The sequence below is a fragment of the Platalea leucorodia genome, assembly GCF_965183815.1.
Source record: "Platalea leucorodia genome assembly, chromosome: 7".
Taxonomy (NCBI): domain Eukaryota; kingdom Metazoa; phylum Chordata; class Aves; order Pelecaniformes; family Threskiornithidae; genus Platalea; species Platalea leucorodia.
This window is the reverse complement of record NC_138829.1, coordinates 34586472-34601888: the sequence shown is the minus strand read 5'-3', so window position 1 is coordinate 34601888 and position 15417 is coordinate 34586472. Positions and strand designations below refer to the sequence as shown.

At 35.5% G+C, this 15417-nt stretch overlaps 1 protein-coding gene across 1 annotated transcript in view; it reads left to right on the top strand.

Moving 5' to 3' along the window:
- AQR (aquarius intron-binding spliceosomal factor) overlaps positions 1–15417 on the top strand; it is a 60421-nt gene that overhangs the window by 6961 nt on the left and 38043 nt on the right. The window contains exons 6-16 of the mRNA XM_082316709.1: positions 698–838; positions 2480–2548; positions 3101–3201; positions 3884–3960; positions 5195–5259; positions 7751–7867; positions 8814–8927; positions 9745–9848; positions 10673–10775; positions 11824–11944; positions 14951–15092. Coding sequence (XP_082172835.1) covers positions 698–838; positions 2480–2548; positions 3101–3201; positions 3884–3960; positions 5195–5259; positions 7751–7867; positions 8814–8927; positions 9745–9848; positions 10673–10775; positions 11824–11944; positions 14951–15092 — 1154 coding nt within the window. The remainder of the gene's footprint in view (positions 1–697; positions 839–2479; positions 2549–3100; positions 3202–3883; positions 3961–5194; positions 5260–7750; positions 7868–8813; positions 8928–9744; positions 9849–10672; positions 10776–11823; positions 11945–14950; positions 15093–15417) is intronic.

Here is a 15417-nt window from a genome sequence, read left to right as displayed (position 1 = left end):
CTCTGATAATAGTGCCATTACTTCAGTGCTGGCAACGCACAAAGGATTAACAACTTGCACATATGATGTCTATGCCTTTTTTTGTTCTGGCATAGGTACCAGAAGCAAAATGACAGGTGCATGTTACTTGCCAAGCAGCTTAGTTAAATCTGTTATTTGGTACCTGGGTGCCCTTGTAAAGAAACCATTTTATCTTCACGATTATTAATTTTGTCTTTTTCTGGCTGAGATAGCTGAATGGGAGTTCCACAACTGTAACTAATCTCTGGTGGTTTTTATCTGCTCACTTTTTGCAGGTCACTAAACAGCTGCCATAGTTTTTGCCAAAATCTACCAATTCTATTCTAACCTGTGTTATTTTACAGTAATTCTTTGCAATCACCAGTTGAGCACTCCCAGAGCACAATCCACCCCACTTGTGCTTCTTGTTCAGTTTGTCCTATGCATCACCTGTGTTAGACCATGCAGAAGGCAGCAGTCCCACTAAGAGCGTGCCCATAGTGTCAGGATCCCTGCTCAGGAGGATATTATTAGTCTATTTTGTTTGTGCTGCCTGGTCAGAATAAATAAAAAAGAGAAAAAATAATCCTTTCATAGATGTAAATGGATTTAGAGAACTTAAGGTATGTTATGTGAATGAAGATTGAAATGATTTGTATCAACCTGACTCAAAATCAACTTCCTCTTCTATTCCTAGACTTTCAAAAAAAAGCCAGAACACTTTCCCTTCTTTTTCAAATGCATATTGGAAGCATCACTGGTTGAAAATGACAGTGAATACTCTCTGCATGAACAGACAGTCCTGCTGCTTTTCCTTGATCACTGCTTCAATAGTTTGGTATGTTAAAAGTAACTAATACTTCCAGTGTGTTTACGTTGTTCTGTGTTAATAGGAGTTTAGTTTGAGCAATTTCTTCTTACAAGACAGATGAAGCAAAATTCCCATTTAAGGAAGAAGACGGTACCAGAGGGCTTTTACCCCTCTTTTTGACTCTTGCTTTATCTCTCTCATCACATTTGATTTTCTCTGACCCAAGGTCACAAAAGAGACTTGAAATTGGAGGATTAGCACTTACTGCAATTTAAAGGCATATATTCAAACTTATATTTGAAATGGTGCTTAAAAAATATGTATTTATATTTTGAAAGGTGCTTTTCACTTAAAAGAAGATTACTTACTACTGTGCTCTTTTTAGTTTGGCTGGGAAATTGCACAAACTTATTTCTGTTAACTATTGAGAAAGACAGTAATTTTTTCACTTTTGAAACTAGGTTTAGATAATATTTCTGTCTGCACTTCTCTTGAGTTAGTTTTAAGAAAGCATTGGACCAAGTTGTGTTCTCAATCTCTAGTAAAAACACAGTTATAGATCCTAATTACCACGTGTGGAGAATAATTTACAATTATCTCTTGTATAAAACAGTGTTCTACCTCTCTTGCTACTGGGTTTTTCTTTACTTATGTTGCACACAGGATGTATCAGTCAAAATCAGGGTCTGCACAAGTAAAGAACAAAATTGTGTCTCACAGACAAAGCAATTTAGAAAGTGTATGATTTGATTTTGGAGTTAGGAATGATTATGGGAGCCAGTAATAATCCTGAACCTTATGTGTATAGTTTATTAAGGTAGTGTTTTTCTGTAGTGGCCATGGTACAACGAGTCTTTGTTTTAGAGAACGATTTGATAGTGACTGTATGGAATTCTGCTTGCAGAGCATGTTTCTCATATAACATGATATGGAAGCCAGTAGAAAAGTGCTTGTAAAAGCATACTGCTGTTAAAAGCTGCACTTCCTTGTCAGATGCAGAACAGGATAGTCAGAGTAGTGTGTTAAGTAAGGAGCACTGAAGTGTGAAGTTTCAGAATGCTGAGAGTGGGGTATTTGTTCATGAAGACATATTTAAGATGTTAATGGAAGTTTTTCAGTAGTTTAGGAAAGAAAGAAAACTTTGTGGATCCAGATCACAGGCAGAGTTGGAGAGAGAACATTTGAAACAACAATTGAAGTTACATGAATTATAGAGAAAATTAGTTATTTCAGATAATGGAAAGAGTGTAGATGAAGTGGGAAAAACTTGATAAATTAAGGGCCACAGGAGAGAAGGAATAGAGTAAAAACGAACAGAGAATGCACAGTAAGAAAATTCAGTTCAAGAACGAGAAATGACTGAAGAAGGAACATCAGTTCTCATCAGCTTCTATGTTAAGAATACTTACATGGATGGGACCCCTGCTGGAGTATTAAGAACTAACAGAATCCATGAAAAGAACCTAAAATGTGAAAGTCATTCAACAGTTGTAAGTGTTACTGGGTAGGGCTATCATGCAGCTTCCTGTTAGGAAATTGTGAAATCTAATAAAACAACATATATATTTTTGTCAGATGGTAATGTATGTTCGAGTATTTTGTAAGACAGGCACATCAGAAAACACAGGAATTTTAAAAAAATATTTTCTGTCTGTAACTTTCTAACAGGAAGTGGATTTGATCAGAGGTCAGGTGCAGCAGCTCATTTCCTTACCAATGTGGATGGCTCTACAACCGGTAAGCATGACACTGTGAACTGGCAAAGCAATCTTCTAGGTATTATCCAAGTCCTGTAAAGTGAATTTTCATGGAATACTGTTATGGAAGTCTAATATTTAAAGCTGCGTGCGTTGCTATAGAGTTATATTTTTGTGTGCTTGGTAAAATTATTGTTTGTTGCAAATTTCCATGTAATTATAATTATTTATTAATTCAGTAATTTTTCATAAAACTTACCTTGTTACTTATAGCTTCTTCAAGGTATAATTTGTAGACAAAGCCATGAGATCATAGAATCATAGAATACCAGGTTGGAAGGGACCTCAAGGATCATCTGGTCCAACCTTTCTCATCACGTGGACTGGGGAATGGAGCTGACATCTAGCCATGGCTAGACTCTTTCTAGCAGTATTACGTTCTTGTTTTACAGTGATACTTATTGAGATTAGTCCGAGACAGCTATTTGTTTCAGTTTGTTATGTATTTTTTCTTTTTTAATAAGACTGGATTGTATTTTTCTCTCATCAAAACAAGGATTCTTGTTGACTGAATAACATCTTAACATTTCAGAAACGGCTGGAACAAGAGCTGAAAAAGACACCAAAACTAAGAAAATTCTGGAATCTAATTAAGAAAAATGATGAGAAAATGGATGAGGAGGCAAGAATGCGGTATGTTACAGAAACTTTTTTTCCTGTTAAATCCAAAGCGCTTAATGCATTCATTGTGTTTCAGATAAAATAAATTGTTTCAATAAAAAAATGCAGCTTTTAAAAAAAACTGTGAAGGTGGCAAATAAAGATTGATCATACGTGGTCTCCTGGAAACTGTTTTGTTTTCCAGTAGTCTTTATGCAAAATACTGTTAAGAACTCTAATATTTTATTTGATCAGTGAATTTGTGATACCAAATCTTAGAGCTATAGGATGAAAGCCATAAGAGAATGTTCATGTAGTTACGTGTATTTTTTTCATGACCTTTAGCAAATGTTTAGCTCTTAAGCAAATAGCTCATGCAAGTATTTGAATAAATTTGTGTGTAACTCACTAAAGTTAAATGTTCCAATATTTTTGTGTTGCAATGTGGTAAGGTGTAGGTGGTGACATACTCCTCTTGACTCAGTAGAAGCATGGGTTGTTAATCAGTTCTGTGCCTAAAAATGTAGACTCTGCTAATCTGTCTGCGTGAGTGCAGAAGAAAAGTTACCATCTAAACAGTTCAGGTGTGTTTCAAAGCAACCTGCTACCATTATATAAATCTTAAAGCAGCTGACTTTGTATTAGTGAAAGAGATGATGTACTTCTAGTCTGCATTTCAGGAATATTAATGCTTTTATCATATCTCTGATTTCAGAGCATATCAAGAGAGGAGATTTCTTTCACAGCTCATTCAGAAATTCATTTCTGTGCTAAAATCAATACCTGTCTCAGGTAACTGTGGTTCTTATGTTACTTTGTTATCTGGTAATCTGTCTTAAATTCTTTTCTGTTGCTGAAGCAACTACTCCTTAGAATACCAACCTGAGGTTAGAGACCCTGTCTGCATGGATTTCATGTCAAAATTAGTATTCAAATCTGTATATGCTTTAAAAATGAAATAGCAGAAAGCTACTTTTGAACCTCTTCTCCTTCTGTTCAATATGGACTTAATAAAAAAAAAATATTTCTGGGTACTGATAGTCTTTATTGTGTGCTTACAACCTTCTTACAGCTTTAAAGCATTTCATACATACTTAGATGCCTTGTTAAACAGGTGGTATAAATGCATATCATAAGGCTCTATTCTGTCAGTACTGTTGATTTATGGTAAGAACAAAAGCCTAAGTGAAGTGAAATTCTGTAAGATTTGACTGCTCTTGATTTATAAGTCATTGTGACAAGCAAAATTATATGCTTGCCTGATTTAGAAAGGAAAAGTGTTTGTACAGGAAGGTGTTAGCCTTTTGACAAAAGAGGCTTATTATGCTCTAAGTACAGCACAATTTGGGTGAAATCACTTCCCAGAGTTCTGCTTTTGCTCTTAAACTCTTGGCAAACTTCAGCTCTTAACTGAGCTGTAAGGGGAAATTCTGTGTTTTGTGGCTTCCTCAGAAAGGATACCTGTCCCCTCTGTTTTCCCAATTATGCAAGACCTGTTTTAGGAAGATTTACATGAACACTTCTTTGGAGGCTTTAGGAAGTAGATATTCATTAAATCAGAGTTAGTGTTATGTTTTGGCATGATTCTAAAGGCTCCTTAATAGTCACCACTGAGTGCCTTTGAGTATTGTCAAGGCCTTTTGCACACACCTTGATTGCAGTTTTTAAATAGGTATTTTTGAGTACCCAGAGTTAAAAGTTCTTAAGCAGCTTAGCAGGCCATTGGTGTCTTGTGGAAGTGTGCATTTTTGTATGTCACATTGGTTGGTTTTTTTTGGAGTGAATAAAACAACTCCTGAAACTCTGGTTCCATTACTTTCTTATATCCAAAAATTTTCTGGTTTGCAATGAAAAAGAATTGTTTCAGAAAAAGAGAAGAATGTGCTAGCTAACTTTTTAATCTTGTTAAAAGCTAATATATTAGTAGCATTTATTACATTTTTAAAGAATAGTTCAACTTTTTCAAGTACAGATATATTGTGGTGTGGCTCAATTGCAAAAAAAATTTTTTTTTTTTTTTAACTAGGTCCTATTTCTATGGACAAAGTTCATTATTGTGAGAGATTCATTGAACTCATGCTAGATCTTGAGGTAAGTTATTAAATTGTTTCATCCTGTTTCAAGGTGTACTTCTCTATGTTTTAAATGTACAAAGTCATTATTACAGTCTTATTCTAATTAGCAGGTGGTTATGTCACAGTTGTGCATGTAGTTGCTTAATAATGGTTTTCCATCTGTGTCCTGGTTTTGCCTGGGATAGAGTTAATTTTCTTCCTAGTAGCTGGTATAGTGCTGTGTTTTGGATTTAGGATGAGAATAATGTTGATAACACAGGGATGTTTTAGTTACTGCTGAGCAGTGCTTACACAGAGTCAAGGCCTTTTCTGCTTCTCACACTGCCCCACCAGCGAGGAGGCTGGGGGTGCACAAGAAGCTGGGAGGGGGCACAGCTGGGACAGCTGACCCCAACTGACCAAAGGGATATCCCATACCATATGACGTCATGCTCAGGATATAAACTAGGGGAAAGCTGGCTGGGGGTGCGCTACTCGGGAACTGGCTGGACATTGGTCAGCAGGTAGTGAGCAATTGCATTGTGCATCACTTGTTTTGTATATTCTTTTATCATTATTAGTATTTTCCCTTTCTCTTCTGTCCTATTAAATTGTCTTAATCTCAACCCATGAGTCTTAGCTTCCCCCCGCCCCGATTGTCTCCCCCATCCCAGTGCAGGGCAGTGAGCGAGCGGCTGTGTGGTGTTTAGCTGCCTGTGGATTAAACCACAACAGTCTGTAAATAGGAGGTTGTAGCAATGCATCCACCTTGGGAACTGACTAGTAGTAATGTTTATAAACCAGATGAACTGTCAGAGAAAGCTAGGATCCTAAATTGCTCAGTGAAGACTTTGTTAATTGGAGTAGTGGTAATAATTCTGGCAATTGATGAAAATGTGGGACACTTTAATCTGCTAGGCATAACCTGGTATTCTTCCCAATGCATAATAGGTCACTTAAAGTATCTTTTGTGTTGTAGGGTGTAATTCCAGAAAGCGTCAGTAGTTCTGAAATGCAAACCATTTCTATTTGACCAGAATTCATTATTTAGAAGTAACAGTTCTGGTGGTCTACATTTGTTACAGAATAATAGGAGGCCAAGCGAGGTTTTTGGAACAACTTTAAGTTTCAAGGTACCAGAATTAAAAATAAAAGACATTAACTTACAATTTCTTACGGGTAGCAATTTATTTAAAATCACTTCAGCTTTAGAAGACATTCTGAAATAAGAGAGAGCTTTCTGAAACAGTAAGCACAGGGAACTTTAAAATGGCTTGATTTTGAACTCATACAGGCTGACTGCCCTTTGCTAAATCACTTAAATAGCCTGTGGTTGTAGTTGCAATAGAATGAATTCTTTTAATTAGAGCTTGTTGTCTTACGGATATACTATTCTCTCATAAGAAAAAAATATGTATTTGAAGTTAAACTTAAGTCTGGCTGTTAGCCAGAATGCTTAGAGGCAGTATATTTAATATTGGTTCTTGCTAGGTATTACAGGAAAGTTAGAATTCAGACAGTTTATGAAGCCTGTTTAAATGACTGGAATAAGCAAATGAGAAATTAGCTGTAAATCCAAGTCTTTTTGCCTTGGTAGCATGTACTCTGTTAATGGGCTCTTTTTACCTATGTTGAGGCCTTTCTCAGAATATTTGTTTCATATTACACTATATAGACCGCCATCAAAATTCGGTGATTTGATAATTTGAAAGGAATGAGTCCATGGAAAGTTCTTATGGTTTTCTGAGCTTGTTTTTTGTAATTATTGTGCAGATCAATTAACATTTTTCTACTACAGGTTCTTTTATTTTCTTAGTCTTAGTTCTAAACACCACGTTGATGCTTTTTGGCTTTCTAAGTTCAGTCTGTAGATTCCATCAAGAACAACTCATTTTTCTCTTGAATTGTTGAGGCGTACTACTGTATGCTGTTCAACAGTTGCTACACATAGCAGCTTAAGTTATTTACATTGAGAAGAAATGATCTGTTTTGTTTATAAAAAGCTTTTGTAGGTTTTTAATTAAGATTTGAAAAATCCTTAGATCTAATTTGAGTATCTTACAAAGAAGATACCATACCATATTTAGAAGAAAGTTTGCAGTCTTGAGAAAGACAAGGTTAAAATTAATGAAATTAGTACAGAAAACAAACATTTAAAACAATGTTGCAGCAGTTTGACATATCTTTTGTAGCACACAGTCATTACATAGATACTTACTAGTAGAACAATTGCTTTATTTAATTTACTTTTATTACTAGCGGGTTGCAATCTCACTAATGGCAAGTTTGTGCTGTGCTCTCAGTCTTATAAAAGGCTGTGTTCATAGCAGCCTACCTGCATAAAACCAGTGTCTCGGCATAAATAAATGCTGCTTTAATATGAGAACCTCTTTTGGGGTATTAGATATGTAAATAACTGTGCAGCTATCTATCTTGATATTCCTTCTTGAAATGGAAAGTTATGAAGAAACCAGGATTTCTAACATTTTGAAGAATTGCTTGTACTAATGTGAGGTGGTTTACCACAGGCTTTGCTTCCCACACGGCGCTGGTTTAATACAGTGTTGGATGACTCCCATCTTGTTGTTCACTGTTACCTGTCCAGTCTTGCTAAAAGAGAGAAGGAGGGTCATCTCTTCTGCCAGGTGAGATACAAAGTTGTTGAAAATAACTTTTTCATTCTGATACAGCTCTGAATACTGCAACTGTTCTGTTTTATATTTGTTTGAGAGAGGTTTTTCTGATGGATGCAAACTACATGTTTATTTAAATCCTTCAGACAATAATTCTTTTTTACCTGTACCTATGTGTGTGACTGCTCTTACGTTTCTGGCTCTGTTTTTGAACAGTTCTTAAAAGTCCAACCTAGAAAACAGTGAAGCTTCTGGCATGCTTTACCCCATGTATAGCAGAAGTTGTCACTAATGCATTCTTCTGTGCTTCTGTTTTTCACTACTGTCCTTCAGTTTACCCAGTTTACCCAGTCATAGACAGTATATTGGTTTTTATGGCAGGATCTGAAGATCGCTCCCCTTTCCTGCATGTCAGCTACTTTTCCTGCTGCTTGCTGTCCCCCGTCTCTGGCATTTGTTCAGTTTCTCTGAGGGTCAGTATTGATGGAACACAAAGCCAGCAGCACATCTGAATAATTTTCTTCTTCTGAGTTAAATAATCTCATTGAAAGGTAGGATGAATTCCAGAGCTGGCATCAGAGAGGGCAGGAGGGAGCAAGACCTTCTCCCTTTTGGTGGCAGCAAGTCGTAAGTTGGGTTCAGTGTCTCAGTGAACCTCTGGCTAAGTCAGCTTAGTGCAATTTGTTGCAGTTTGAAGTCCTGGTATGTAAAAGAAACCTCATTGGTTGTGGGCTGTGCTGTAATTTCTATGGCTTGTAGATGAGATACCTAAAGAAAATTATTTTGTGCATGAGCTAAGTACAAAATTTAGATACCAGTCCTTAGTCCATTTCTTCAAGATCTTTGAGGAGCTCTTGTTTGTGCATGGTGCCCAAATTTGTCCTCTTAAACTGTGTTTTTGCTTGTGGTAGAGTGTCTCTTACTGTTAATCCACTAATTTATATGGATGATGTCCCAGCTTTTAGATATGCTTAAATTCTACACTGGCTTTGAAATCAACGATCAGACTGGAAATGCTTTGACAGAGAATGAGATGACAACAATCCACTATGACAGAATTACTTCTTTACAGGTAGGCAAATGGCAAAGTGCTTACAGGAGGGAAAGGATTTGGTTCTGTGGTTTCAGTCTAACTTCCTTCTGGAATAGGCATTAAGTTATTTCCAAAGCAAGCCCCTTATTTTTCCTGTTGAGTTACAGGAATAGTTTTAACTTGAATTTCTATACTTTATTGAAGACGCTAACGCTTCAATGCTATGTATGTGACTATGACTAAATAATATGCCCTAGCAAAACACCACCACTTTTGATTTGATATTGTTGAGATGAACTGCTTCCATTAAAAATCTATTCAGAAGGGAAAATGAAGTGCTGTAGGAACTTAAGATTATGCAGTAGGTGGCACCATTTCTTCAAGAGCAGTACACACATATGGTAGCACTAGGGGTCCCTTGTACATAAGAGACAAAATAAAAATTCACTTTACTTGTAGTCATATAAAGATAGTTACACCTTTTAGAATTTTTCCCGTCAGTTTTAACAAAAAAAATCAAGGAAGCATGGTTAAATTACACTTGTTCCTTGTTTTTCTTAGTTGTTTGCAAGGCTACGTGTCTGTCCCTTTATGTTTTAGTATAATGACAGAACAAATGCTGATAGGAGGGGTATAAAAAAGGTACTGTGTTGGAAGCACAGGAGTAACAAATAGGTGGCGCTAACTAAGAAAAATGAAGATTTGAGCTGTTTTTTATTTCTATCCTGGTAGTGTCCCCAGGATGCTACGTGTTATGAATCAGAAGAAGCTATGCTTTTGTATAAATATTTAGATCATTATTAAATTGTTTCATTAATATGCTTACATTCAGTTTTTGGGCATATGTCTTTTGTAGAGAGCAGCATTTGCACATTTCCCAGAGTTATATGACTTTGCACTCTCAAATGTAGCTGCAGTAGATACTCGTGATTCACTGGTGAAGTTTTTTGGACCCCTTAGGTAAGTTATCAAAATGAAATTTAACATGAAATTGAAATTCTTTGTTCTCAGTATGTTTTAATTTAACAAATTTCTAGCCTTTTTTCTTTCTGACTTCTCCTGTGCCTTTTCAGAGCTGCGACTTGTCATGGTGCTTTTTACATCTGCTGAAATAGGGAGACAGGGAGAGTTTGCCTCCACTAATAGTGAAGTACTAGAATTCCAGTATAAGAAAAATATCTTTATTCTCCTTTTTTCTAATGAATGTGAAAAAGTACTAATTTTCTGGAAAAAAGCTAGCTGCTTAAAGTAATTGTAGCAGTAACGAACTTACAGTAATTAACCTCTAACTTTTTAAATTTAGCTTTTTTTACTCTGTTCTGTGCAAAAACTACAACAGAAATAGTTGTAGTATACCACTATATTAACTGTATTGTATTGTAACTGCTGTGATTAAAAAGATAACAGTCTGTATTTTGGCAAAGGCAAGGTGTGCTCTGTTGTTTGGTTCTGTTTTCAGGTATATGTCTTGAAACAACAAAAAATATTCATAATTTGCTCTGTTTATTGTGGATGAGTGGTTTGGCTTACACCTGTGGCTGAACACACTTCACCCATGGAAGTGCTCTAGGAAGTGCCCTAGAGTGCTTTGTAACAATTCAAAAAATAAATACTTTAAATATCTCAAACTTCACTTAAAATACTGATCTGAAGTTGTTGGTCTCTGATGAAATTCATAGTTGGAATTTTTTTTTTTTAAGGGGAAAAAAAAAGCTACGGTAAGGGCTCTCTCGGAGGTTTTAGTCTAAGTGATGCAAACTTCTGTTTTTCCTTCTGCTGTGCAGCTCAAATATTCTCCACCAGGTGGCGTCGTACCTCTGCCTACTGCCGCCCCTTCCTGAAGGGGAAGACTCAAGCTATGAAAAGGAGTTTCTGCTGGAGTTGCTGGTAAAGACATAATTAATATTGCTTGAATTTCTCTTTTGCAAACTCAAGACATAGCTAAATCTAGCAACTACGCGGTAGTAAAGTAGCCATTTAGCAGCTTTTGCTGAACCACATGTGAACCACAGCAGTGTTATAGCAGTAGACTGCATACTAAGGTAGGGTTTAAAACCATATAAATTAAGTATTTGAAAATTTTTATTTATAAATGTAGTTTCCCTGAGAAACTAGTATGTGTGTGTTTGGTGTAATTGTAAAGGTCAATAAGCAGAGTCTCAGCAACAGTTTTGAGTTCTTCTGGAAAAGTTGTTGCTCTTTGTGTAGTAACCTGTTTGTCCCCTTTAAAAACAAAAAAATCTGCTAAAGTAGATCTAGATATTCAGTACCTATTTGGTTCCTCAAGCCCATTTGAAATACCGTTTGATGGACGTGATGTTTTTTTGGATATTCAGTGTATAACAATATTACTGTAGGCTTCAAATCTGATATCAGTATTAGAATGGCATAGCTGTTTTTTAAAAATCTTTTTTGTAGGCTTATTTTACGGCTGTTGATTTCTTTAAAAGTCATTCACATAATTTCCTAAGGTCTAGATGGTAGTACTATGATGCTTATAGGTGCCATGGAGAGATATTTGTTAAAATGACATATCGTAGTATTGGATGGATTTTTTTTCTCCCAAAGAGGGAATTAAGACTAGCTGTTGCTGAATGATCAGTGTTAGTTAGCTATTGACCATATGTTTAATGGAACACAAAATAAATTTCACTTAAATATTTTCAGTTCTGTTGTGCCATTTTTGGTCAGCTGAGTAGCCAACTGATTGTTTGCCCCTAGTACTTTGACCAGTAGTTGGACTATGTGTTTGTTCATCTTTTGATGTCACTGTGTGAATTTAGTTATATTTAATTAAAAAAACAAAATAAAAACTTATTGAAAGAGAAAATGGCAAGTGACCACTAGCAGTCTTATGGATTAATGTGTATGTTTCAAAGATACTTTCATTGTCCCTTTTTGACTTACAGAAGTTTAAAATGTATCCTTTCTTTAGGTGTCCCGTCATGAGCGACGAATATCTCAAATTCAGCAACTAAACCAGATGCCTCTTTATCCCACAGAGAAGATTATTTGGGATGAAAATATTGTACCAACTGAATATTATTCTGGAGAAGGTATGATTAACAGTTCAGTAAATGCTGAACAGGACAGTAAATGCTGAAAAGAAAAAAACCCAACCAGTTCTGATGTCTGTGTTCATTCTGTCTTTGGAATTTATATGCAGTACTTTGGCATCATCCAGTATCTTAGACTAAGGTCAGCTTTTTTTGAGTTGTGAATCAGGAACTCTGAGATGAAAATGTTAGCAAATTTATAGTGGATTTAAAGAAAAATCCGAAGGCCTATGTTTACATAAAGACATTTATTTGCTTTTAATCTGGGCAACAGATGTGTTATACCACCAGCTGTAGCACAGGTAGTTACTGTAAGGTGAAACAGGTCATAAACATGCAGCAGAAAAAGCTGTTGTCTGTGCTTTGCTCTTAACTATGTTCAAGAAAGCCTTGTTAAAGAGAAAAAAAGGGTGGTGATGGGAGGACATTAACACTAATTATCTTACTCTTCGATTTCAAGGTATAAGTGTACACATAGTCAGTGAAAGGTAGTGTGTGCACTCTGAATTCAGAACCTAGTGTTCTTGCTTGATGTGCTCATGATCAAAGAAGGAAACTGCAGCTATTGTAAACAAGGAATTATGTAATTTTAAGCTTTGCAGTAAACACCACATGTATTTTTGTCTAGCTATTTTAAAAAACTGTTGTGCTTTTTAAAATGTGATGCTGGAAAATTTTAATGTGGATCATGAGAATTTTCATTAGGAATGTGAAAATTTTAATTTGGAACATGGAAATTCCAAATAACAACATATATTTTCAAAGACTAGTATAAAGTATGTTTCTGGTTTGAGCAGTGAGTATTCTGTACCCTCCTCCACGTAGTTTTGATTCAGAGGGTTTTTTGTGTAAGTATGAGCCTTGAGTTCAGGTGCTTAGCATAAATTAGTTTTTTGGGATAAATTCTCTGTGAACAAGTATTAATGAGAAGAAAGAGATTTTTGAAATTTGACCGCTTTAGATAAGGCAGGGTTATAGGCAAAAAAGGATCTTTTTCCAAACAGATAGGGTACAAATGCCATCTAGAGATCTGCCTAAGAAGAGATAAAGTACTTATGTTTAGTATGATGCAGGTAGTTGAAAACTGATTCAGATTCTTCTGAATAATAGGTCTCGTGATGGGGTTTATCCTTTAAAAAAACTAAAGAAAACACCCCAAAAAATAGACCCAAAGAAAAAAATCCAAAACAAAGAAAAAAATCTGCAAAAAACCCAGAACAGGGTGATTGCTGTCATTCCTATAAAATTAATATATAATCCAAGATTTTTTAAATTTTATTTTTTATTTCAGTGAACAACATATAGGTTGTTCTAATGCTGTGGAACATTCAGGTTCTTAAATGCAAGTCAAAGTAGCTTTACTGTCATTCAGACTGTATTGGAAGGCTGACGTTGCAGGACTTAATTTGTGCAAGCACTGTGTGTGTATTCTGTGTTTTATTAGCCAAATATATTAATCACAATATATGTGTTATTGCTGGGGGGGTTGGGGAGAAAGAGCAGCTTATCACACCTGTTTCTGTGCTGTTTTGTGAATTTTTAATAATGCATCAAAGAAATTTTATTAGTGGTGAAATGTAATTTTGGCAAGTAACAGTGGTTGCTAGTGGAGACATTTCCTCCTTCGATGGTAAACTCTTGCTATTATTATCCATGTATTGATAGCACTGTTGTGAAGCATTTCTGTTGCTGTCGGACTGTTACAAGTATTTTTCTATTTTGCTTCTCTTGGTTTCAGTTTACACTTTCTCTTTTTAATCTCCATGTATTCTACAGCCCTGATTTCAAACAGGACAGTTTGGTTTTTGTGGTCTTGGGGTTTTTTTTGTGTTCTTAAAAGTAGCTGTATTCTTTTGGTCTAAAATTTAAATAAGAGTAATTTAGCCCAAGAAAGATAGGAGTATAGTTTCTGTTTTCTTTGAAAAAATGAGGGAAGAATAATACCTGTCTTGTAAATGCTGTGCAGCCTTAAAGAGGTGTTGCTTCAGGCCCTGCTCTTTGTGCATATAACTAGCTTTACAGGACAGGGTTTGTTACTTGGTGTTGAGAAATGTGTTGAAGTATTTTATCACCATGAGGCTTTCCAGAATAGAAATTACTGTGTTCTATCGCCTTTCTTCACTGCCATTGTATCTCAGTGCATGTGAAAGCCAATATGTATTACATATACCAGTGAAAGGTTTCAAGGGTAATATTGCAAGTTACAAAAGCCTAATGCTTCAACAGATCTTAAGCATAGCTGTTAAACTGGAACATTAGCCCAGTAATATTAAATGAGTAACATATAAGAATTTTTATTAGGGAAAACTTGCATCTAAGACTACCCTAAAGCCATGCAAGCTTTAGGACCTGTCTAGGACTCTTAATACTCCTTGTTTAGTTAAATCTAATCTTCCCACATTTTCCATTGTCATAAAAAAAAAAAAAATCTGTAATCAGTAACAGAAACTTTAGAAGAAAGTTGTGTATTAAAATTTGATTTCTTGGCTTAAAACTTTTTTCTACATTAATGGTTTTTGTGGCTTCTAGTAAACGTAAAGGATTTGAACTGGGGAATTTTTGGATAATGCATTTTTTTTTTTAATTCATTAATGAGCCTTTTCCATCATTATTTAATCGTGGCTTAATTGTTGAATTCCCAAAGTACCATTACTTTGCCCTGAATTTGATTTTTATAAAATCAATTTTGTTGTAGTTTGAATACAGGGAAGGATTCAGTCTTTAAATAGTTCACTGTATTACTGCCAGAAGGATGAAAATTCCTTTAATCTTGTGCAGGTTCATTTAGAAAAAACCTGAAGATTTGGGGGAAGGAGGGAGAAAAATGGTATTTTTTTAGTGACGTATATTTATAAAAGGAGTAGTTCTTAGAATCCCCCAGGATAACAACTATGGCAGTTATACAATGACGTGTGTATGTATTTATGAATTCGTGGAACCAATATATTAATTAATCTTTTTGTTTATCCACCAAATACCTCTTTCTTTCCACCCTTACCCCCTTAGGCTGCCTTGCACTTCCCAAATTGAATCTACAGTTTCTGACTCTTCACGACTACCTGCTGAGGAACTTCAATCTCTTCCGCTTAGAGTCTACCTACGAGATCAGACAGGACATTGAAGATAGTGTCAGTAGGATGAAACCATGGTAATGTTTATTAACTAATGCAAACCAGTCAGTTCAACTTCAGTTGTAATCAGAGTGTGTTTGAGAATGAATAGCTGGTATTGTGTATATACTAAATACATAGTAACAAATGTATTTTAAATTATTACATAAGTACTATGTTTTATACTAGCTTCTTCCATAAGGTGTTGCCATCCTGTGGGATGATTTTGTAAGGGTGTGTTGATATGTATCCCTGTAGAAGTGTTAAGACAGTATGTTGGATGCTAACAACCAACCTCTGTTGTGTTAAGATGGATGAGTTAGTTTTCCAAAAGTACTAAGCCTTGGCTGACATTACAAAATC